Below are 24,611 nucleotides of genomic sequence, written 5' to 3' on the forward strand. Positions count from 1 at the left end.
TGATTTCAAATATTGCCTGGATTTGAATAGAAGGATGTGTGTTTGAATGAATGATCTCATAGTAGCTGTTGATGCCTTTGGTTGTTTATTTCTTGGAATTACTTGAAAGAAGGGATTCTTTCTTGATCATTAAAGGCCAAAGGAAATTACTGCATAAACAAACTTTGTTATCTCGGAAGCATTCTATAGAAACATCTGTGGGTTATTGTTTGAGATTTGGATACTCATTACAACATACTTTTTCTAGTGGTTCTTTTTCACCTGCCGAAAGCCTCTAAGTAGGTACATAATATGACCAAGAACTGGGAATAGGAGTTGGACAAAGTGAAGACTTCCACACATATAAACTATGCTATCTGTACAAATACAGGGTTGGAGATTGACCTCTCAGACCTTCCCTGACAGGGTGCACGGTCTCTGAAGAGTGTGCCACAGTGTGAGACGGATGAGAGCATAGCTGTGATTGGCTTCTTATTGTTCTGTATTACATTTATTTTTTTAAAGCAATAATTCAAAAGAGGATGGCTCCAAAGATGTAGAGTTAAAGATAGTTGATATCTTTTCCATCGGCTGCAGAGTCTCTATGTTGCTGATAAAGGCATGCAAAAAATGATTACTATTGTTACTACTAAAATGTCTATTGGAGGAAGGTTAGTGGGAGACTGTATTCTGTAGTACTTATTCTGCCTCTGTTCCAGTTTAAGGAAGTTTTCTTAGGTGAGGTGCATGAAGATAGAATTGGCTGCAATTGCTACATTCTTTGAATGTGAAAGAGAGGAGGCTGCGCTACTCCAGGCACTGGTGGGTCCACAATGACCCTGAAAAGCTCTAAACATGAATGCTCAAATAAGAAAAGCAGCACAGAAGTTTAAGATGAGCTGTCCTTTTCTACTGGGGAGGATTCTGGATCTTGAGGCGGTTCTGGAAAGTTTATTTCTGTTTCTTCTTCTTCTTCTTCTACTTGGACTGGAATAATTTCAATGTCTTCTTCATTTTTTGGTTGGGAAGATACTTCAGTTAGCTCCAACATTTCTTCTTTTATTTCAATTGTCTGTTCCTTTTTTTCTTCAGCTGCCAGGAGAACCACACTCTAAAACACAAACAAATTTTTCTAGCCTTTTCCATTGACACCTTGCTCCATAATCTCTATAAATTATTTCCTAGTTTTTTATGCTTCTTGTGGTAATCACCATAGACCTCCAACTACCAAGATTTCTCAGATGCTTAAATCTTCATCAGATCACTTATCAGAACTCAAGTCTGAGTAAATCTCCAATGCCTTGTAGGCATTTGCCACATTGCCTGGAATGGTCACTCTGTCTAGGAAAAGAACTAGTGACTTTAATCCATCTTTATCCTTCAACCATCCTACTTTTACACTAGGCATGTACTCAGAAGTCAAGATGGAAGTCTATGGTATGAAGCAGGAGGAAAGGTTAATAAGAAGGTACACATGTAATAATATGAAATAGAACTAAACCATTTGTCTAATCACAAGCAGATTTCCAGTTCCAAAACATTTGTGTACACTAGTGGTATTTTCTGCTTTCCAGAAATGTGACAGAACCATTTCTCATGAAGCTCCTAGCCTTCAAGTCTTACCAGATTCTGTTCTCCATAAATAATTTTTTGTAGATCTCTGAGTTTTCTAGAAGAATATAAGAGTGTTTACCACTTACAGCTTTGGGCCTGGAGCATGTCCTTTTCCACTCATTCTCAACAATGCCAGCAGTTACAAGTTTCTGGAAGAAGGCAAAGATGAGCATCACTGACAAAATGCCCTGAAAAAAAAACACAAGCATGGAGATGAACATGTACCCGTAGAAGAGAATATGACTGATGCTTGTTAAACGACTGCGAGTGCAATTTCATTAACATAATAATAACTTCCTGGAGGGATTGCTATTATTGCAGTTGATGTCTTCATAAACCAAATGGCAAACAGAGCTTCAAGCACAAAAAAGTAAGGAAGAAATAATCAGTTGAAGATTAAATTTTATCTAGAAAAGAAAAATGACTGAGTTCCCAATTAAATTGTATCCAACTTTAGGTAATGTGGGATTACATTAAAGAAATCGTTCTACACATGGGGGATACAGCCCCCCACCAACTCCACTGCGAGAACTTCTTGAATGGAAAGGTGGTTATCACATCTTAGGACAGCCATGTTCATCTTACTTAGTAATGCATGGCCTGAGGCCTGGCTTAAATGGTAGAGTGCTTGTCTAGCAAGTGTGAGGCCCTGAGTTCAAAACCCAGTGCTGCCTCGAAAGGTTAAAAAATAGTAGCAATAATGCTACTAGTGTTAATGCCACTAATGGCATTGATGATTAATAATGCTATAAATGTTAAAAATAAACATTATAATACTTTCTATATACCAGATACTGTTCTAAGTGCTTTGAATACATTTATGAATATATTCCTTCAAACAACCCTATAACCAGTGTTCTATCCTATTTTACAATGGAAGAAAGTGTGGCAGAATATGAGTGAAAAAAATTTTTGGGAGGGGGGTCATGGGACTTGATCTCGGCCTGGGCACTGTCCCTGAACTCTTCAGCTCAAGGCTTCCGCCCTACACTTTGAGCCAAGCCCCACTTCCCATTTTCTAGGTTTTCTAGAAGTTAATTGTAGATAAGAGTCTCAGGTCCTTTTGTGCCCTGGCTGGTTTTGAACCTTTATCCTCAGATTTCAGCCTCCTGAGTGGCTAGGGTTACAGGCATGAGCCACTGGGCCCGCTGGGTGAAAGCTGTAGAGGCATTAAGAAACAGATCCACACAGTCTGATTCTAGAGTTGATGCTCATATTTTTCCCATGGAGAGAAATGCAGTTTCACACTTACTAAGAAAACAGATTGTATGTTGTAACAGAATTGTGTTGATGTAGAGTTTTTCTCAGCGGGATTAGCTGGTTCACAGTTGTATATGTTAACATATGGCACAGGAGTTTTAATAAGATTCAAACTGTCCATTTTTAAAAAATGAGACATTGTAATATTAAGTATATCCATGATCAAAAGAATGATTCCAGAAATGGCAGCAAAAAGGCTCAATGAGTTCATTATCACTTTCACTCTGACCTGAAACAGAAACAAACAGATTTATTGATTACTTACGATTCCCATTAGACAATATAGTCTAGGAAGAAATCCCGGATGCATTTCTCTAGATTCACAAAAACGCCACATCTAAAGCCTATTCTATTAGATTCTATTAGGATTTTAACCTCTTTGTCAGTAGAAAACATAATCTTCAGTTCTCTCACACTTTCTCCTTATTGATGTCCCAGTCTTTCAAAATAACGTTAGGGATCTCATGGGTGAGAGAATGTGAGTGGGAATGTTTCACCTTGCAGGAAGGAGTAGGTAACAGGCACCATTTTGGTACACTAATCCATGACATTTAATGAAACGTGTTTGATTCCTGGCTCTATTACCTATAGTTGGCCAGTCAGGGGATCTGACTAGACGGGAGGTGAGGCTGTTTGACAAACAGTTTCTTTCTCCAAAAACTGAGTTTCTGAGGCCACTGCTAGAGAGGAATAAGATACACTCTGCCTGACAAAGTGATTCAGTTTAGTAGGTGAGAGAAAGTACAGGGAGATAAATTTCTTGAGGGGAAGCTTGCTGGTAAGGGCTTCAACCACTTGGAATCAGGGGCTCTATATAAGGGGCTCTCTTCTCTCTATGGGTGAATGAATCTCCAGGTGATACATGAATAAGACCACACTGTAGCCTTTTCTTTTTTGCTCGTACTAGGACTTGAACTCAAGGCTTGGGCTCTATCACAAAGTTTTTTTTTTTTTTTTTTGGCTCAAGACTAGCATTCTACCACTTGAGCCATAGTTCTACTTATAGATTTTGGGTAGTTTGTTGAAAATAAGAGTCTTATGCCCACACTGCCTTCAAGCCATGATCCTCAGATTCCAGCCTTCTGAGTTGCTAGGAATTCACAGGCATGAGCCACTGGCACCTGGCCATACTGTAACTTTACAAAGCTACTGGAACACTGACACACATCTTATTCCATTTCATCCTCATACCTACTTCCTGGGGTGGCCAGAACTAGTATTGTCAGTTTATGAACCTCTGTGTTCCATTTCTGAGAATGCAGAGATTCACTTATATAGAGATAAACCGATGAATTTGTGGTTATGACTTAAGATTCTGACTCAGCTGGAACCTAAATCAGACAAAGCTGATTGAAGAATGTTCCTGATGGTGGTCTGTTTCAGTGAAATTCCTTAAAAAATATTAAAAGGTCTGTTGTTTGCACGTAGCACTTAAATTGACAAATTATTAAGTGCAACCTCCCTGGACTTCTGGGAGATTGCATTTCAGGTACTTTTATAAATAATGTCACAATTGTATTAGTCAAGGATATTTTGCTTTATAGTCTTTAGTCTGTAATTCCAGAGCTATGTAAGGTTCCAGTTGAGAAGAGAGAAGATATTTCTCCAGTGTGTAGGGAAGGTCATTGGTTACTTGCCAGACTCTTTCTGAAGCTTTTCTCTGTGGCTGCCAGGAGTGATCCAGAAATAATGAACTGTGAAAAGAGAAGTGAGGTGATGGTTGGGGAGAAGTAGGAGGAGGAGAAGAGGGGGAGAAAAGCACAGGTAGAGGGTAGAGAAATCACTTTTTGACACCAAGAACTGGCCTTCTGCATATTAGCAACTCTCATTAAACTATGTGCCAGAATTTATTAAGTTCATTTATATTTTAACAGTTGAGACAGAACTCCCACTTTGTTTTCAGTGGCTACACCAAATAGGTAGAGGCCTCTGGGTCTGGTCCATTAAATTGAAATAAAAAGGTATAGCAATAGTAACATTATTTACTTTTTTTTTTGCCAGTCCTGGGGACTTAACTCAGGGCCTGAGCACTGTCCTTGGGCTTTCCTCAAGGCTAGCACTCTACCACTTGAGCCACAGCACCACTTCCGGCTTTTCTATGGATGTGGAACAGAGGAATCAAACCCAGGTTTTCATGCATACTAGGCAAGCACTCTACCACTAGGCTAAATTCCCACATTAGTCTTTAATGATACAGTTTTCGATCAGCCACAGTTAACATTGTTTAAAATACATTTAGAGTTGATGTCTCCAGATAGGATAGATGAGAAAATAATCAATATGAATTAAAAAAATTGATTTTCCTTTTTATCTTGTTGGCATTAACTTGTACTTATTAGGCAGGCTCTCTACCACTTGGGTCATACTACTAGCTCTTTTTTGTCTTAAGTTTTAAAACAGGATTTTACTTTCTGCCTAAGATGGCTAAAATCTCCATCTACCTATGGATAAATCTCACATAATTGGGACATACCACCTCACCCACTTTTTTATTGGTGGAGAACGGCGACGTGAATTTTTTTGCCCAGGGCTGGCTTCAAACCACTATCCTCCCTCTCCCGCCTCCCCCTAGTCTTCAGTCTCCTGGGTAGCTAGGATTATAGACATGAAGCCATTGCTCCTGGCTTATTTTAATTTTTGTAGTTAGTAAAAATGTCCCTTTCAGTTCACAGTAAGGTAATTGGCTTTGATGCCAATGAGAAATCAATGTAGAGGGAAAACCTTAGTCTGTTTTTTCGAAAGCGCCATTCAAATGTTGGACACTACAAGAAATGAGGGTGGGTTATTTCTGAACTTCCTTGGTAGGAAACCTTATAAAAGAGTCTTCCTAATGAAACGTCAATTTTGGATTCATCATTAGAGTGGCAGCCATAGGACCATCACAGTGAAAAAAGCAACACTGCCCTGTGCTACTGTCATCCAGGTTGATGAGTTTGGGAACCACGCACCTGAAATACCACAAAGGAGAGTTGCTGTATTCCTAAAATTAAAGGGATTTTGAGAGGATCAGACCCATTTCCTCAGGTGCCACAGTGAACAGTTGAAATTGGCAAATTGGTAGGAAGGAAGAAGCAGGTGGAAGAACAGGGGGTTTCCCCTTGCTTTCTAGAACCCCAGCTTCTCTTCTCCTCAGCCTTAGCTGTGAAAAGGCCCTGATTTAAACACTTTTCTCACCTGCACAGATTTGAGCAGAGCATCTTGCTTTGAAAAGTGACCAGTAATGCTCAACTCTGGTATACACGTTAGTCACTCTCTTACATTTAATGATTTCAACCCAATAATTATTATTCTATCTGTATACTTTCTTTCACATAAAAATAGCTCTGATATATTTTTGAATAAAAGCATTTTTCTTTATTTTGTGATTATTTCTACTCACCATAGTGCCTCCCCAGAGAGGATACCACACTGTCACACAGATGGGGGCATAGACCCCCATGGGGATCATCAGCAGACCCCCCAGGGCAAGATGGAAGAGTCCATTCATGATCTGGACAGCCTGTGGGGAGAAGGGACACCATGGACTGAAATATCCCCAACTGGACAGTGGAGAGGTTTGAACCCTGGGACCTGACTCGGGACTGCACAGAATACCTAAAGAAAGTGACAGAGGTGGCCAGGCTGCTACTTTCCCCCCGCCAGGATATTTTCCCACAGGCTATTTCCCAGTCATGTCTGGAACTTTAGCAGTGGCTCACGGTGGAAGATCTTTAATATTCAAACACGAACAGATAGATGGCCTTGCAGTGAGCCTGGTGCATCCTTGATGTGGGCCATTGTGTAAGACACAAGGGCCCCATCATTTTGAACCACATCGCTCCGAAATGGAGAAATGGCCCGCAGGACCAGAGAGGCCAGAGCCTCTCTAGGACATGAAGCATAGGGTGATGGACTTACCCCCAGAGCCTTGGACTCTCTCATGAAGAAGCTTTGTGTGGGGCCCGCCAGGGAGGACATCCTCCTGAAGTTCATGTTTGGAGTAGGCTGCATCCCAATGGAGCCTTTTATGGGCTCTGCTGGGAACATTCCCATCCCTGAATTTCTGGGTGTCGTCATATTTTGTTCTCAGAGCTCCTAGAAATAATGTATTACATAGGTACAGATGTAAAATATTTGAGTATCTGTCTTGCAGCAGACTTTCAGTTCTGTAGGACTTTGTTAAAGCAAATGGTACAATCAAGAAAGATAAAAACAAGATGTGACCCCCTTCTCCAAGAAGGGTTTAAAGGGATCAGGAAAAGCAAGAGAGAATTCAGCTAAGTAGTTGGTATCAATAATATCAAAAGCAAAAGGTTAGAGAGCTGAAACTAGAGCTAGACATTGTAAATTACCTTTTCACTTCGAAAACAACTCATGAGTAATAGCAAATAGCATTCACCACACTCTTCCTGTGTTCTGGACACATTGACATAAGTCGGTCTGTTTCAAAGACTAGTTGGTAGATTTCAGGCTATCTGTAGGATTTTTATCTTTGGTGATATAAAATCTGAACCGATTCTAAAATCAGGATCCACCCAATTACACACTCTCTAATTTTATTAGCTACAGCAACTTCCTTATTAATTTTTTTTCCCAAAGATGCCACTATGTCTTCTTGCTCTGAAGAAACTTTCACAGTTTGTGGGTTTGGGTTTGAGCAAAGACTTAGAGGTCCAATAACTCCACCATGTACTGAAATGGCTGCCTGTCTTGTCACCTCTACTTCCTCTCTGCCACCCAAAATAGCCTATCATTTTCATTCTGTCAGCCTCTGTGCACTTATCTCTGAGACTAAATGCTCTTTGTCTTGTTTCTTTCCACCAGCACCTTTATCCATGCCGTGAATCACCTCCTCCATGCAATGTACAGTCTCACAGTCTATTGGCAGAAAAGTTAATTCTACCTTTGGGGCTGCATTTGGGATCGTTCCATAGAATTGGGATAATAAGTACCTTGCTCAAACTATTGTTTTGGTAAGGTAAGTTATTTTACAATTGAAGTATTACTACTCAAATTATTGCTATTTCTGAACCTTTCTTATGACTAAAATGTGCTTCAGTGTCCCCAAACACACAGCCTCACTTTCTTAAATCTAATAATGGCCCCCGCCACTATCCCACCTCCTGTTTGCCTCAGATGCTCTAATGCTTTTATATTTTTCCCTCTTCTCAACTTCCTCCCCACCCACGCATCTCTGTAGTTTCTGCCAGAGGTATTCAGTAGAAAGTGCTCAGCATTTAAAGCCTTCACTGCTTTTCTAGTTGTTGTGCCTCAGATTGTCTTATCTCCTTGCTCCTACCTCCCAGACTTCATGCCAGGTCCTTCATTCCTGATGTGCAGTCCATTGGCAAATAATGTTATTCTACCTCTGCAAGGTGTCTTGCATGTGAACTTTCTTGGTTTTGCACAAAAAGTTGTTTTTTTTTTCATTCAGTCATTTTCTTTTCTAATATGTCCTGTACAGGGCTGCTAGATCCAGCTCTACACCACTGCCCAAGTCATGCTTTTTCTCAGTGTAAAATTTTGTGCTGTCCTGCCCTTGCATATTAGAGAAATCCTCTATCTGGCCCCACTAGGCCTTTGTTCTTCAGCTTCACATGACACCACAGGACTTCCAAAGCTGGTAGCTCTACCAGAGTTACTGTTCTGGACATGTTTTCTGCCTTCTCCTCTGAACTTGCTCAATCCCAGGTTACCCCTCCCCCCTCTGTTTCCCCAAGACACATCACCCGAAGCCATCCTTGCCCTTACCGGATTGAAAGGATTTCTTCCAAGTCCAAAGCCCTTTTGTATTTGTTACTTCTCACTCATTTCTTTTCAGTGTTATATCACAACTCTAATGGAGTATAAATTCCTTACAGAAATTGAGTGTCCTACTAGGATTTCATAGGGACCCTGTCTCTGGCATAGTATGAGTTCAGTGAATGTTTGATAGAACATCAAATGCAGTCCTTCAACTAAATGGATTCTCAGGATGTTGGATAAAAGGTAAGTTAACCTCAGTTGTCCATCAGTAAGAACAAGCCATGTTTGTTTTTTTTTCTTGGTGGGTCATGGGGCTTAAACTGCTTTTTTTTTTTTCTTGGTGGGTCATGGGGCTTAAACTCTGGGCCTAGGTTCTGTCCCTGAGCTCTTCAGCTCAAGGCTACTGCCCTACCCCTTTGAACAAGCCATTTTAAAGGAAATAGACAATCTTCTTTCTCTTTCTGACATAAACTTGCTCGCTTTCTGTCTATCTCACTGGTTGGCCTCAGGAACCCGTTATGATACAGTTAAAATGAATCCCCACTCCTGCCTTCCTAGGTTAAGGCCCAATTTTGTGCTCAGTTTAGTATTCACTCATCCTCATAAACCATAAGATTTAACATCATTTGGGTGCATTTATGTGTCTTAGCATATCTTTGAACACAAAAGCTATTAAGGCACAATGGAGTCATTTTCCTATGACTCTGACTGATTTTTCTTTTTTAGTCTTATCAGACAATCCTAAAGGCTTTTGTATTTTTTTTAGCTCACTCAGTATTCATGACAGAGTGGGTATTATTCTTGTCCGTGTTATGGAGAAGGAAGCTGACAATTGGAATACAACAGAGTAGACACCATGTCTACTTCTCTTGTAGCCTTGTCTCTGAGTTGACTGCCCATAGTAGTTTTGAGAGGAGAACAGTTAAGAAACTTGAGTGGACTTCAAGCCTTGAAGCCAACAGATGGGATCAAATGATGCTATTAGAACACAAGAGCACAAGATTGGAAACAATCTCTAATCTACCCAGTTTCTTTTCCCTTATCTCCTGTCAGCCCTTTATTATTATTTTTTTCTTTTTTTTTTTTTACCATTTAACAAAGCAGTTTATGAAGCCACTTCTTTCCACATTCTCAGCAATCCCTCCTCTAACCAACCCTTCCCTCACTCTTCTTCACTTTTGGGGGTAATTATGGGATTCTTGAATACATTCCCCCTCCTCCTTTCTCTCTTCATTAATATACCTCTTGACCCCACCCTACTGCTTTCAAGTACCTGATTCCTGGGGTTTTTTATTTTGTTGAACTTTGATTTAGGCTTTCTAAGGAATTATACTATTTTGAGATCTGTCTTGAATTTACTGTATTTCAGTAATACATTTGTATACATTCACATTTACTTAGGAGTTTGTAAGTTAAAATCTAGCTTCCACATATAAGACAGATCTTTTGTCGATTTCTGGGCTTGACAACATATTCACCCCCACAAGTATTTCATTTATTTCAGCCCTTTAAACAAAGCAGTCACGCGCATTCTTACCTGGATTTCCAAGATTTCCAATTTTCAGGGCTTCCAGACTGATCAGTTTGCTGCTTCTGGTGTCTCAAGAACTTGAGGGTGAATGAAATAGACCAAGCCTAGGGGTGTTATCTCTGATAGATACCAGGTGACAGGAAATCAGTAGCTGCTGCTACCTTGCTCCAATTACTTTGGTTTAATATAATCTTACCAGAGCCAAAAGAACAAGAAAAAGTTTCTGCTACACTAACAGGTTTCACTTCTTGAAAAATACCCCCAGGGGACAGTATGGTGCACTTCTTGCTACCTTAATTAGAAGAACTTCTGCAGCCCCCACCCTGCAAGCAGGTGTGGAAAGTGGGTCCCTAAGGGCTAAAAGAGCACTGGAAATTCTCCAAAGATGGGCTGTTAGACCTTGTTACCTTTCTGCTTTCCTTTTAGGGGTGATAGGTGGGGAGAAGGCAGCCATGCAAAGGTTCAAAGAATCACTGCGCACATAATCTTGGGAGGGGGGTTGTACTTCTTGGATTTCAAATAGCATCCTTGTCTGCTCATACTTGGGGTTCTAGTGGAGTGGGTTCATGTGGTGTCTCATGTAAGATTTAGAAGAGATGGCTGGAAATATCACTCATTAGCACAGAACATGAAACTTGTGTCAAGAGTGAGCCTTCTGCCCATTTGGATATGGGAGTTGAAATAGTACTTGTACCTGCGATCAAGTGTGTTTCTTCCATGGGTCCAGCTCCCTAGGTTCCCTCTTCAGTACCAGATGGAACTGCTTGGTCAAACCTTGATCAAGTAGGAGAATGGTGGAAGCTAGTAGTACCAGGAGTCTAAACATCTGGGGAGTAAAAGAAATATTTGTCCAGCAATATTATCACCTCCATCTCTATGTACAAACTTTCAATTGATATGTTGGGATTTTTTTTACTGCTTTAAAAATTCAGGGTATCAATGTATGTGAATTAATGCACCTTCTATCTGGCAAATATCATGTAACCCTTTTATTAATTACAATAAAAAATAAAAAAAATTTAGTATCCAGTATTGGTTTTGTTGGACACAGTTCTATAAATTAATGATATATTCATTTAAGGATGAATTTTATTACCTAATTTGAGGTTATCTTTTTTCCCCTCCCTCCCCACCTCCCTCTTTCTCTCTCCTTCCTTCCTTCCTTCCTTCCTTCCTTCCTTCCTTCCTTCCTTCCTTCCTTTCTTCTTTCCTTCCCTTTCTATCCCTTCCCTTCCCTTCCCTCCCCTTTCCTTTCTTTTTTTTTAAACACGGTTTAGAATCATGTGGGTGGAAGCAGTAAGTAGAAGAAATTCTGGGGAAGGTGATTTTGGTACAAGAATAAACGTGAAGCATGTTAGTGGAGCATGCTACTATTTGAGTATTCAAGGGCAATTCATTCACTCATCTCTTAAAATGTTTTAGCAAATGGGGCAGTAGAAATTGTCATCCATTTAATATTCGGACTGTGGGCCTGTGATGCTGAAATGCTTACATAGTTATGACAGGGTTGATAATTATATAACAGAATACCCCAAACTGAGCAGTTTGCAGAAAAAAATAAACCAACAGAGATTTGGTTATTATAGTTCAGGAGACTAGAAAATCTGAGGCCAAAGATCTCATATCTGTAAAGGGCCTTTGTGTGGCATCGTTTCATGGAGGAAAGCAGAGGGCAGGGGCAGGTGTGTGTATGGGAGAGAGCAGAAGGCCAAACTCTGACTACACACACTGCAAACACTCCTGTGATAATTATCCCATTCCCATGAGAACAGCATTCATTTCTTCACGAGGGCAAAGCTCTCCTGACCGAATCGCGTCTCAGAAGTCTCTTTTCTCAACACTGTTTGATTTGGGATTGAGGCTGGGTTGCACATGACGGTGAGGCCTGACGTTTAGACCTAGGATAAGGGTGGGAATGAGAGGTTATGTGCCTTCACTTTAAAGGCTGAATGTGCAGACATGTGGCCTAAAAGAGGCTTGAATTGGGGTTGTATAACCGGATCTTTGCATTGTGTCTGGTTTAGTCCTTCTCCCTCTCCCCAACATTGGGTTGCTTCTTAATCTGGCCTTTGTGGCCAGCGAGATAACTTTTAACACTATGTGTGATTCCTTGTAAATGAACTTTTCAGTTTCTATGGATAAACTTTTACTCTGTCTTTGTTGATGTAGTGTGATTGCCCTTTCAATGACAGTATTTTCATTCAGATTACATTAATAATTTGACAATGGCATCTTTTTTGATGTGGTATGTTCTCCCCTCCCCCTGCCCCGCATTTAGTGTTTGAGGATGTTTTATGGAGTTTTACTATACACATTTCATATATTTTCTTTTTTTTGCCAGTCCTGGACTTGAGCTCAGGGCCTGAGCCTTTCTCAAGGCTAGAGCTGTACCACTTGAGCCTCAGCACCACTTCGGGCTTTTTTCTATGTATGTGGTACTGAGGAATTGAACCCTGGTCTTCGTACATGCTAGGCAAGCTCTCTACCACTAGGGCAAACCCCTGGCCATTTAATATTTTTGACTTAGCTTTCTGTCATTATCTAGTGGTATTTTAATTCCCCCCAAATGATCTTTTCTTGTAGTCTACATAAAAGCATATTAGTCTTATTGTTTGCCTGATACAACATTTTCTCTTATTCCCTGCTTCTCCTAGTAGTTTTTCAAGCCCCAGAATGACTTTGCCTTGTTATTATGACTAAACAGTACACTATAATTGAGTCTTTTCCTTACTCAGCCCTTGGTCTCTGTTTCTTAGAAGCAGGCATGGCTTTTCTGATTGTTGTACCTTCTGAAGTGTCATGAGAAATACCTATTCTTTTTTCACTCTTTCTCCCATTCATACGATGATCATCAGGTTCTTTGGAATTAGGAAGTAACATCATGACCTGTTACGAATTGCTCAGTAAGGCCCCATCACCCATACTTACGTGCTGTTGGTGGGCTTTTGTCTCAGAGCAGTGGTAGAGAAATGCATGGATCCTCAGAGGTAAGGTTAAATATCTAATTGAAAGTAGAATTCAATTATAGCCCAGGAATTCCCAGCATTGTACTTACAATTAGTTGTAAGGGAAATGTAAATTTAAGTATTGAAGCGCATAGTTCTTTCTATTCTCAAGAGCTTTCTTTTCACAGGAAAGTGACATTAATTGAATATTTGTTTACGTGCCAAGCAGTGTCCTTATCCATGTCAAAGTTTTATATGTAATATGGATTGTCTTACATGTAGTATTGATTGGCTGTACTTTATATTTTCAGAAACTAGAGCTCAGAAAGTGGGGAAACTAGGTCCAAATCACACAGCTACTAACTGATAAAACAGATGATGTGTATAAAGGAAGAAAAGCTGAACCTAACATTTAATGCATTCTGCCATTTACTAAGTGATTCATAAATTCCAAATGCCGATGAAATCACATCACACATTACATGTTTAATTGAAGGCTCGCAGCAAACTTGCTAGGTAGATATGGATTTTGTTTAGGAATTTAGTATGGGAACTTTTTTTTTTAGCCAGTCCTGGGACTTGAACTCAGAGCCTAGGCACTGTCTCTGAGTCTCTGTACTCACGACTAGCATTCTGCCACTTGAACCACAGCACCATTTTTGGTATTTTCTGAGTTTATTGGAGATAAGAGTCTCACAGACTTTTCCTGCCCAGGCAATCGTCAGATCTTAGTCTCCTGAGTATCTGGGATTACAGGTGTACAAAATTTAAATAGTAAAAATAACAGATTTAAATGTAAAATTTGTGAATCAGATCATGCTTCTGTTGTAGCTCATCTTCCTACACAGCGGAGCTGGAGCCCCTGGGTGGAGTCTCTTAGAAAAAATGAGCTGGAGGCTGCCGTGAATTCGGGAAGTTAAGTGACGAAGCCATCCCAACCTTGAGCTTTCTTCCATATCTTTATTTGTGGAGATGCAATATACCATACCACATTATGGCCCTCCATGTCAAGAATGCGTGGTGCAGAGGAGAGGGTGATCCCAGGATAAATGCTGGACACGGGGAGTGGCACTGGTGGCATTGCTTGAGGCAGAGTGCATTTCATCTGTCAGATTCTCAGCTTCTTCCCCCATCCTTACTCTTTGCTTGAAAGAATTGCCAGCCTTAAGTTTCTGCATTCCTTTTGGCTTTTCCTCTCATTGAGTTCATCTTTATATCATATCTTTACTCTCATAGCACTGTGCTGTTCAGTAACATGCCTCTCAGTCTTCATCTGAGTAGCATCCACAAATTGAGAACGTCAGAGAGATGGCTAATTCAACAATGCTAAATATCACCAGCATACTCAAACTTCCCTGTAACCAAACAGGAAAAAAGGAAGCACAGTGATCTAGCAATTCCCGGGTAATGAAAACTCCCCTCATCACCCAAGTACATCTGATACTTGAGTATCAAATTCATGGAGGATCATGGGAATAAGCAGACCTCCTAGCATAGCATACAACAACGTATATTACTAGAAAAAGTCACAAAAGAATATATTTTCTAAATTATGTAAGTAATATTCAATTCCATAATATAGCAACCACGGAAAAATGCACATCAGAAAGAGCAAAATGCGCATCAGAAAAGTGGTCTGTTGAAGAAGGAAGATGAATAGATAGGAAAATGGTAAAAGTTAAATTAGAAAAGGAAAGAAAAAAAAAGAAAAAAACCTATGAGCCCAGAAAAAGAGGAACATGAAGAAAAAGATGAACATGCAGAGAAAGATGTATAAAAGAAGCATCCACCGAGACTACCATCTATGTTCTTTTTTTGTACTTATTATTTTAAAAAGATTTTTATGTAAATTTCTAATTTATGGGGGTTTTATTGTGGTAGTTCCATCCATGTACACAGTGCAGTTAGAATATATTCATTCTCTCCACTGTTTTCTTTAGGGGTAAGTATTCACCCCTGGCCCCTCTTCTATCCTCCTGCCTCCTCCCTGTTCAAACAGTGCTCGGAGGAATTCACCATTGTGATCTTCATCACCTTATGATTTCCTTTTAGTCACTGAAATGTTTTTTTTCTTTCTATTTTGGCAACTAAGCACAAAATGACATACATTTGGTTAGGAGCACTGAAGCTGGGTGCTGGCACCGTGCCAGCTAAGGTTTGTTTTCTTCTGAGAATGGAGTCTTACGCTGAAGTTGTAAGCATTAATATGATTACTATTCTATCTTGGTAAAACCATATTTGTCTATCATATTTTGTGTGGCAGACATATATACAATATGTACATATTTTGAATACATACTTTAGAGACATGATTTTTTGTTGTTGTTTGTACATAATTTATTATTTTTTCATATATTTTTATTGTAATTAATAGAAGGGTTACATGATTTTTGCCAGATAGAAGGTGCATTAATTCACATACATTGATCCCCTTCCACCTGTCTTGGTCCCCATTTCCCTCCCCCCCACTCCCACCCCTCATCTTGTTTTCCCCCCTTCCCTATCCAATTTCAAATAACCAAATACAAATATACCCGATATATCAGGTAACAAAGTGAGATACTGTAACAATATGAGATAACCAAGGGACAACAAAAGAGATGAGGGATAATATAGTACATTAAGGACAACAATCATTCATTATATGGCTTATGTTTCTATAGCTAGAGATCCTTTCATTTGGTGTCATACTATATGGCCTTTTGTATCAAGGTTTTGCTCTATTGCAAATCTGTGCTAGGAGAGCCCAAGGTTTCTACTGATTATGACAAATGAGGGAAACCAATGAGCCTAAGTTCCTTTGAGTCTGGCTTACTTCACTTAATATGATTTTTTTTTTTGCCAGTCCTGGGCTTGAGCTCAGGGCCTGAGCACTGTCCTTGGGCTTTCTCAAGGCTAGAGCTCTACCACTTGAGCCTCAGCACCACTTCCAGCTTTTTTCTATGTATGTGGTACCAAGGAATCGAACCCGGGTCTTCATGCATGGTAGGCAAGCACTTTAACCATTAGGCCAAACTCCCAGCCCTTAATATGATTTTTTTCTAAGTCTTTCCATTTCCTAACAAATGGGGCAATGTCGTTCTTTCTGACAGCAGCATAGAACTCCATTGTGTATAAATACCACATCTTGTTGATCCACCACTCATCAACTGAGGGACATCTAGGTTGGTTCCATATCTTTGCTATGGTAAATAGTGCTGCAATGAACATGGTTGTGCTGGTGGATTTAGTATGTTCTTGTTTCTGGATGATTGGGTAAATGCCAAGTAGTGGAATTGCTAGGTCATAGGGGAGCTCTATGTTTAGTCTTTTGAGGAACTGCCATACTGCTTTCCATAGTGGTTGAACGAGTTTGCGCTCCCACCAACAGTGTAGTAGTGATCCTTCCTGGCCACATCCCCTCCAGCATCTGTTGTTACTAGTTTTCTTGATCCTGGCCATTCTAACTGGAGTGAGGTGGAATCTTAGAGTTGTTTTGGCCGTATAATATGTGATCATATACAATATTTAAATGTTTTAAATTAGCATATATTAGATTCACAGGGGGCTTTATTGTGGCATGTCTATGCATACATAAATGCTTCATTCTTTCTCCCTTTCTTAAAACAATTTCATCAGGCTTCTTTACTTTTGTACATGTATAAAAAGTACTTTAAGCTGGGTACCAGTGGCTCATACCTATAATCCCAGCTACTCAGGAGGCTGAGATCTGAGGATTGTAGCTTAAACCCAGCCTGGTCAGGAAAGTCCACGAGACTTCTCTCCAATAATCTACTTAAAAGTTTAAAGTGGTGCTGTGGCTCCAATGGTAGAGCATTAGCCTTGAGCAAAAAGTGGCTCAGGGACAATGCCCAGATCCTGAGTTCAAGTCCCAGAATCAACAAAAAACCAAAAACAAAAAGAAAACATGTTTGTAATTGTAGGACCTTTTGGTAGGACCAGGAGGAAGGAGAGAGGGAGACAAGGAATGACTGAGGGTCCATAATATTGAAATTCTCTGTACAAAGATGGCATAAGGAAACTCCCTAAAAGTTGTTGAATAAAAGAGGGTAGGGCAGACCTAGGAAGAGAAAGTAATAAAAGGGGTTGAGCTGATTAAAGTGTAGTGTCGGCAAGTGTGAAATACCATGGTACAGCCCCTTTGGACAGCTAATGTTCATTAAAAACAGACTGATTTCCTTGTCATTTTATTTTCTGTGTTTTATATTTATTTGTTTTACCTCCTTGAATATTAAAAAGCCTGATTAAAACCATCAAAATATTCATGTTTCTCATATCTCTCTAGAACAACAATTATATTCCTCTATTTTTGTTTAGTATTGCATTTTTATGCTAATTTGCATACAGTTCTATTCCTTCTATCCCTAATTCCTATAGGTGGGAGTTATCTGTTTATTGTTTTATCAGATATTATAATTTCCCTAAATTTGTGTGAGTAAAATGCACAGGCCTGTACCATATTACCTGGGTGGTGTTGATTGGATGCTATTGAATCTTTCTGATTAAGCCATGGGCTTCTCACTCTAAAAATGCAGCATACTTACAGTGAATAGAATGGTAATTGCCTCACAGGGATGTCTGTCTCGAGAATAGCCACAGATATAGTTTCCGTCTAGAAGGAAACCAAACACGAGGGCAATGATTCCAACTACTGCTCCCATGGCACTAATAAAGTTCATGATTCGGCTTATGGTTAGCTGCAAAGGAATCCAAACACAGCATAATGACTCAGGCACTTCCTGTGCTACAGAGACAAAGAAATGAGTGGAGTTCCTAGAGAACGAGATTTTAGTCACAATCACCCCATGCCATGAACCAGCCAGGTGGTCTCATGGACTTTCCTTATCCACAGAATCCAGAGGACTTCTTAGTAATATTTTTCTTTTTCTTTTTGTTTTATTGGTTGTGGGACTTGAACTCTGGGCCTGGGCGCTGTCCCTGAGCTCTTCAGTTCAAGGCTACCACCCTACCCCTTAGCCTGGGTGCTGTCCCTGAGCTCTTTAGCTAAAGGCTACCACCCTATTCCTGTAGCCACAGTGCCACTTCTGGTTTTCTTTTGATTAATGGGAGATAAGAGTCTCACAGACTTTTTAGTGCCTGGGCTGGGTTTGAACTGTGATCCTTAGATCTCAGCCTCCTGAGTAGCTAGCATTACAAGCCACCATGGCCAGCTCTATTTCTATTTGCCACATTCTATACCTCAGTTAGCCTCCATCGGCGTGAAGCGGGGCACTCAGGGGACAGAGGGTGGCCACGCCCAGTGTTGCATTTTGATGCTCTGATAAAACTTGTGGCCTGTTAAACACATTTTTCTAAAACTAAGTATTGAAGTATTTTCTAAAACTAAATATTTCTAAGTATTGCATTCCTCTGTCATTTTTTTTTTGCCAGTCCTGGGCTTGAGCTCAGGGCCTGAGCACTGTCCTTGGTCTTTTCTCAAGGCTAGAACTCTACCACTTGAGCCTCAGCACCACCTCCGGCTTTTTTCTATGTATGTGGTACGGAGGAATTGAACCCGGGTCTTTGTGCATGCTAGGCAAGCACGCTACCACTAGGCCAAACTCCTGGCCCCTAGTTATGTTTTTTTAATTGAAAAATTATCTTTAAGTAGTTGCATGAATACAATATAAGCAATTTATGAATACAATATATCTTGATCGATATCACCCCTTTCAACATTCTCTCCCATCCCTCCCCTACTACCCCTTCCCTCATTCTTCTTAATTTTGTAGGATATACATTGGATTCTTGACTGCATTCTCCCTGCTTTCTTCTTCATTTCACCCCTTGTCCCTTGACCCCACCTCACTCCTTTCAAGTACTTACTTTCTGATGGGTACTTCCTGCCGAACTTTAACCTTGCCTTTCTACGAAATTATAGTATTTGGTACCCCCCCAGAATCTATAGTATTTCTGTTAATGCATTTCTATTTACTTAGCAATGCATTCTCTATTTCTGTATTCCACTTGTGATTTAATGAGGATGTTTGGACTTGACCTTTCTTATGTGGCAAGACCAGGGCTTCTCAGTGTCTGGTGTGCATTAAGTGCACACAATATGGAAAGAGTAAATGAGGGAGAAACTAGAATGCTGAACCCCCATTGCACGATTCGTTGACTGGGGAACTTGGGTAAGCAAGTTCTTTGTTTCATTGTCGTCATATGTAAAATGAGAATTAAGCTAGATGACCTAGGAAAACTTTTCTGGCACCAGTGGGAGATATAATTTATGACCACAGCTAACAAATGACATTGGTCATTATCAGTACTTGACTAGTCACAGAATTATAGTGGCCTGATGATTCTCCTTATTCACTTGTGTGTGGGGAAGAGGGATTGTGGAGCTTGAACACAGGGTCTGGGCACTATCCCTGAGCTCTGTTGTTCAAGGCTAGTGCTCTACCACTTTGAGCATAGCTTCACTTCTGAGTTGCAGGTGATTAACAGGAGATAACAGTCTCTTGGACTTCCTTTTTTTGGTTGGTGATGGGGCTTGAACTCTGGGCCTGGGTGCTGTCCCTGAACTCTTCAGCTCAAGGCTACCACCCTACCCCTTGAGCCACAACACCACTTCTAGTTTTCTAGTAGTTAATTGGAGATCAGAGTTGCACAGTTCCCAGGATGGCTTTAAACCATGATCCTCAGATCTCAGCCTCAGCCTCTGGAGTAGCTAGGATTACAGGCATGAGCCACCGTGCCCAGCGGTCTCTTGGACTTTCTTTGCTGGACTGGCCTTTTCACAAATGAGGGAAACTGCATGACCTATGTTTCTCTGGGTCTGGCTTTCTTTGCTAATAATAATTTTTTCCAACTTTTTACATTTCCTTACAAATGGTCCAAATTGACTTTTAAAGCTAGAATGAATTATTTCAAATTTATAATTTTTAAAATAAAGTAGAAATGACTCACCAAAGTTTCTGTGCTTTTTCTTGTCAATGCAATTAGGAAGGCTCCAGATATAATGAACTGTTAATAAGAACAAATATTATAATGATGTATGCATTTGTCTGATGTTAAGGATTTCTCACAGGCTAGATCTCTGTTCATCTTGTTTCTTTTCCTCTGTGTTCATGCAGCCCTTCACAAAGTGAGGGGATGGTCTGCCTTGGATGATGCTCCCCAACTAGTGAACAAACCTTGGCCTACAATCTGTTCTAGCCTTAGCAATGGATTTGTATATGTGAATTTAAAAAGTTTAGTTTTCTTGTCTGATTTCCATTTCTAGGTACTGTGAACTTAACTATGATATAATGACACATCAATGTTGTGTCAGTTTATAACCACTAACATCAGTAATTATTCCACCTTATTAGAGTCTCTCTTGGAGAGAGACAGAGAGAGAGAGACAGAAAGAGGCAGACAGAGGCACAGACAGAGAGAGACAGAGACAGAGACAGACAGAGACAGAGACAGAGAGACACAAAAACACATACACACAGAGAGACAGAGAGACAGAGACAGAGAACACCCAATGATTTTCATGGAGGTGAGTCAAATGTGGCACCATCATTGCCTAGCAGATTCCAGATCTGATGATAGCTCCTTGGTGCTTAAATCTCTAGGCCTCTTGTTGATATTTCTGTAGGCTCATCCCTCCACCCTTACTACCCGGACTAAAATACTACAGGTTACAGAATATAAAATGCCTTCCTGAACCTTAATGCCTTGTCCTGAAGCAAAGCATCCCTGCCTTTACACCTAGATATCTCTTGTTCCTGTCTTGTGCGTGTTACTTTACCCTTTTAGGAATTTGAAAGCTTGGTCAAGCTGGAAATGGCTCTAAAAATTTCCCTTACCCCTTGGGGCCTGTTCTTAATGGAGGCAGCTTCTGCATCCTTTCTCAGAACTCATGGCTCTCTATGGCAACTGTGTAACCTCCCCTGACATCTGCCACTCAGAGTCTCCCAGCCTGCCTATTCTCTGGCACTGTTAGATGGAATTACTGTTAATTGAATGAGCTTAAATGTAGCAGATTCTTCTGTGCAGCTCATCAGGGGCATATGTGGATTTCATCCTACCTCTCTATTTCTGTTTTGATCTCTGCTTATAGAAGTACTTCCAACATTCCTCTTACATTGCTTATCATACCACCTTGACAAGATCTGCTTATATTTTTCCTTCTTGTTCAACCGAGAGCTTTCCGAGGATCCTTAATTGCTCCAACTTTTGGATTCTCTTTGCTCTGCTCTATGAATCTGACTTAGAATTCATATAGCTATTCATTTTGGATGAATTAATAGACAAGTTAGCAACTATAAGACCCAATGCAATATTCCCAAAGGAATTTCAGGACCCAAAGATAGGATATACATAAAGCTGGTGATTTAATGTGTGTGTATGTGTGTGTGTGTATGTGTGTGTAAATTTCACCCAAGTTAATCTTTCTGCTAATTCGTCTCAACATCATATACCAAATATTTTTGTTTTTGCCACTCCAGGGGCTTGAAATCAGGGCCTGGGCCTTTTCCTTTTCTCAAGGCTAGTGCTCTATTACTTGAGCCACAGCACCACTTCTGGCTTTTCTATGTATGTGGTACCAAGGAATCCAACCCAGGTCTTCATGCATGGTAGGCAAAGCCTTTAGCACTAGGCAAAACTCCCCGCCTGGTACCCGAATATTTTTATTTCATTACTAAATGCTTATTAACATCTTCTGTGATTGACATGGCTTCCAGTGGACCAACTATACTCACCAAAGTAGAGCCCCAGAATGGGTATCCGGCAATAAATACAAAAGGAAACCTTGGGTATGGCTTTATCAAGAGGAAAACAAAAACAATTCCAAAAGAAAAAACCATAATTCCGAGCAGGATCTGGATGGCCTATGAATAGAGGGAAAAGTCTTGTTTAGTTCTTCCGTTTGATAGTTCCTCTCTTGTAACAAGGGAAGGATAGCAGAAGTGCCTGTGTGATGCTCTTGGGACTTTTTTTTTTGTGTGCCAGTTCTGGGGCTTGAACTCAGGGCCTGACACTGTCCTTGAGCTTTCTCAAGGCTAGCATTCTACGATTTGAGCCACAGCACCATGTCCGGCATTTTTTGTGTATGTGGTACGAAGGGATGGAACCCAGGGCTTCGTTCATACTAGGAAAGCACTCTACCATTAGGCTATACTTCTGGACCTAAGACTTTTCTTAAGAAAAGTCTCTCTGATATTTGCTGTCATTACTCCTACATTATGCAAAATCTAAAGTAAAGAGGGGTATCTGATTCTGAGGAAAGAGATCCCCAAACTTACCTTTCTGTTTCTCTTTTTTTTTTAGCTTCTAAATATTATTTTAAAAAATACATTGCAAATGAGGGAGGGTGTGACACTGTTCAAAAAGAAATATACTCAATCCCTGACTTATGTAACCACTCTATATATCACCTTTACAATAAAACTTTAAAAAAAATGTTATTGTCGGGTCGAGAGTTTGGCCTAGTGGTAGAGTGCTTGCCTAGCATGCATGAAGACCTGGGTTCGATTCCTCCATGCCACATACATAGAAAAAAGCCAAAAGTGGTGCTGTGGCTCAAGTGGTAGAGTTCTAGCCTTAAGAAAGTTCAGGACAGTGCTCAGGCCCTGAGCACCTAATCCCAGGACTGGCAAAAAAAAAATTAATGTTATTGTCGTAGTGGGAGGGATTGTCTGAGTTGAGTGGGGCTGAATGTTGGGGTTGGCTCCTACCTGAAAATTGTGCCATCAGGTAAGCTTCCTTTCTCCTCTTTCAGACTTCCCCTCAGCAGTCTCTCTACTTACCCCTAAGATCTTCAGTTTTGTGGCAAGAAATTTCTGCACGAAGTTTTGAGTAGCCATGAATTCTGCTGATTTATATTCTGGGCTGTTGATCTCAGGAGGAAATATCAGGAACATGGGACTGTGTATACTATTTGTATTCATGATGAAGCCGATGTGGTTGATATTTTGAAGTGAGAGAAGATGGTTTGCTGGTTCCTCTGTCTAGACCATGTTCTTGCACTGCCTGCAGTACGGTGGTCTGCAGCACTGCCATTGTTGTGCTTTGACTTGGAATTATAGAACCTCGGAGTCACAGAGTCATAGAATTTCAGCTCTGCTCAAGATCCCAAGAAGATTACAAAGTAACCGGACAGATCTGTGGCCTGGATCACAGAAGCTGAGTAGTAGTCTTAGTTTGGTCAGAAACAAACTGTGACTGTAGGGCAAGTCACATACCTCCCTGAGGTTTAAGCTTCCACATATACAGTGATATAAAATATAAGTGTATATAAACATAAACATGTCATATATATTCATACCATTTATACATGGACAAAATTAATAAATGAATATATTATAAATGAAGAAAACCTACTTTGATTTGGTAGACATTAGTGCATAATATATAACATATGACGTGTATATGTATATTCATTCCTTGTCTATCTCCTTGTCCCCTCTATACACACACACATGTATACACGCATATACACATATACATTTTACTTCCCAGATAAATGACATCTGGTATCCATTTTCAATTCTCCATTTTCAGACAGGAAAAGAACGAAATACTTTAAGTCATAGAGGTAATGTCAAACTTCTGAAGCACACACAGCATCCTTATTGCCTGTCTTTATATTTTGCAACTTGATTTGACTATAAAATAGGCTTCCTCAAAACACTTCAGCTAGGTACCAGTGGCTCAGTGCCTTTTAATCCTAGCTACTAAGGAGGTTGAGGTCTGAGCATAGCGGCTTGAAGCCAGCTGAGGTAAGAAAGTCCATAAGACTCTTATCTCCAGTTAAGCACCAAAAAAGCTCAAAGTGGAGCTGTAACTCAAGTGGTAGAGTCCTAGCTTCGAGCAAAAAAAGCTCAGGGACAGTGCCCAGGCGCTGCGTTCAAGCCCCAGGACTGGTGTGTGTGCGTGCATCCACACACACACAAAACATAATGACTTCAAATAATCTATTTTATTCTGTTGACATTTCTCTGGGTCATGCATGTGGTCTTGCTCTGCTCATCTCTTCCAATTTTTCTCATGCATCTCAGATCAACTAGTGGGTGTAGAGCGTCAGAGGAGTTAGGATGGCCCCGGAAATATATCCAACAATTGGCAGACTCTTGAACCTCCTCCAGTTCATAAGCGCTTTCCATACCTCTGCAATCATGGTTTACATCCACTGGCCCAAGCAAGTTGTGTAGACAATTTAGACTCAGAGGATAAGGAAAAGATTCCACATCTTCATGGGAAGATCTGAACTACCAAATTACAAAGATGAAAGGAAAATAGTCATTTATGTCTAGTTAAATTTTTTTATACTTTGCCTTCTTCTTTAGTATTTTCTACTGAGATCAGATTTTCCTTAATTGAATTTCCTGTCATGGCCAGCTTCTGCTTAGCTGTGACTCAGAATATTTAAAAAGATCTTCATGCATTAGATTTTGTTTTTCTGAATTTACTTCTCATTCAGTTTTCCATGGACAGAATTCTAACTGGCATCATTCATGGTTATTAACTGATGCTGGAATAGTGTTGTCTGAGTTAAATTCTGTTCCAATATAAGGTTTTAAAATTTGGCAGTACTACTATATGGCCTTTTGTATCAAGGTTTTGCT

The 24,611-nt window shown here is 40.2% G+C and overlaps 2 protein-coding genes and 1 long non-coding RNA gene across 5 annotated transcripts in view; 1 reads left to right on the plus strand and 2 right to left on the minus strand.

Moving 5' to 3' along the window:
• Ms4a1 (membrane spanning 4-domains A1) lies at positions 1 to 10,254 on the minus strand. The gene is made up of 7 exons (XM_090347605.1): positions 10,115 to 10,254; positions 6,751 to 6,927; positions 6,233 to 6,352; positions 4,491 to 4,547; positions 2,846 to 3,082; positions 1,680 to 1,781; positions 1 to 1,090 (listed from the first exon to the last, which is right to left on the minus strand). The coding sequence occupies exons 2-7, from the start codon at positions 6,907 to 6,909 to the stop codon at positions 869 to 871; spliced, it is 897 nt and encodes a 298-aa protein (XP_090203731.1). The 5' UTR covers positions 6,910 to 6,927; positions 10,115 to 10,254; the 3' UTR covers positions 1 to 868.
• Positions 7,661 to 24,611, plus strand: part of LOC150052520 (uncharacterized) — a 35,739-nt gene continuing 18,788 nt past the window's right edge. For both annotated transcript variants that reach the window (XR_016538026.1, XR_016538025.1), the window contains exons 1-2: positions 7,661 to 7,810; positions 8,694 to 8,820. This is a non-coding gene — a long non-coding RNA (uncharacterized LOC150052520). The remainder of the gene's footprint in view (positions 7,811 to 8,693; positions 8,821 to 24,611) is intronic.
• On the minus strand, positions 14,005 to 23,047 carry Ms4a5 (membrane spanning 4-domains A5). 2 transcript variants are annotated; one of them, XM_090348694.1, is made up of 5 exons: positions 22,794 to 23,047; positions 21,747 to 21,875; positions 19,963 to 20,019; positions 17,598 to 17,750; positions 14,005 to 14,408 (listed from the first exon to the last, which is right to left on the minus strand). In XM_090348694.1, exons 1-5 carry the CDS (start codon positions 22,932 to 22,934, stop codon positions 14,316 to 14,318), a joined length of 573 nt encoding a protein of 190 aa, XP_090204820.1. In that variant the 5' UTR covers positions 22,935 to 23,047; the 3' UTR covers positions 14,005 to 14,315. The 2 variants fall into 2 exon arrangements, with proteins under 2 accessions (XP_090204820.1, XP_090204821.1); XM_090348695.1 differs by having other exon boundaries at positions 14,319 to 14,408; positions 17,598 to 17,665.

The sequence above is a fragment of the Megascapheus bottae genome, chromosome 16, assembly GCF_031878675.1.
Source record: "Megascapheus bottae isolate mThoBot1 chromosome 16, mThoBot2.hap1, whole genome shotgun sequence".
Lineage (NCBI taxonomy): Eukaryota > Metazoa > Chordata > Mammalia > Rodentia > Geomyidae > Megascapheus > Megascapheus bottae.

What these genes read in the sequence shown, in the direction of transcription:
- Ms4a1 (XM_090347605.1), bottom strand. Translation starts at nt 6,909, where the DNA reads ATGACGACACCCAGAAATTCAGGGATGGGAATGTTCCCAGCAGAGCCC. An exon ending in GAGAGTCCAAGGCTCTGGGG is followed by an intron (nt 6,353 to 6,750) that starts GTAAGTCCATCA and finishes TTCTCCCCACAG; the next exon opens with GCTGTCCAGATCATGAATGG. An exon ending in ACATACAATCTGTTTTCTTA is followed by an intron (nt 1,782 to 2,845) that starts GTAAGTGTGAAA and finishes TTTTTTTTTCAG; the next exon opens with GGCATTTTGTCAGTGATGCT.
- Ms4a5 (XM_090348694.1), bottom strand. Translation starts at nt 22,934, where the DNA reads ATGAATACAAATAGTATACACAGTCCCATGTTCCTGATATTTCCTCCT. An exon ending in GAAAAAGCACAGAAACTTTG is followed by an intron (nt 17,751 to 19,962) that starts GTGAGTCATTTC and finishes ATTCCTTTGCAG; the next exon opens with CTAACCATAAGCCGAATCAT. An exon ending in CAATTACCATTCTATTCACT is followed by an intron (nt 14,409 to 17,597) that starts GTAAGTATGCTG and finishes GTTTGGTTACAG; the next exon opens with GGAAGTTTGAGTATGCTGGT.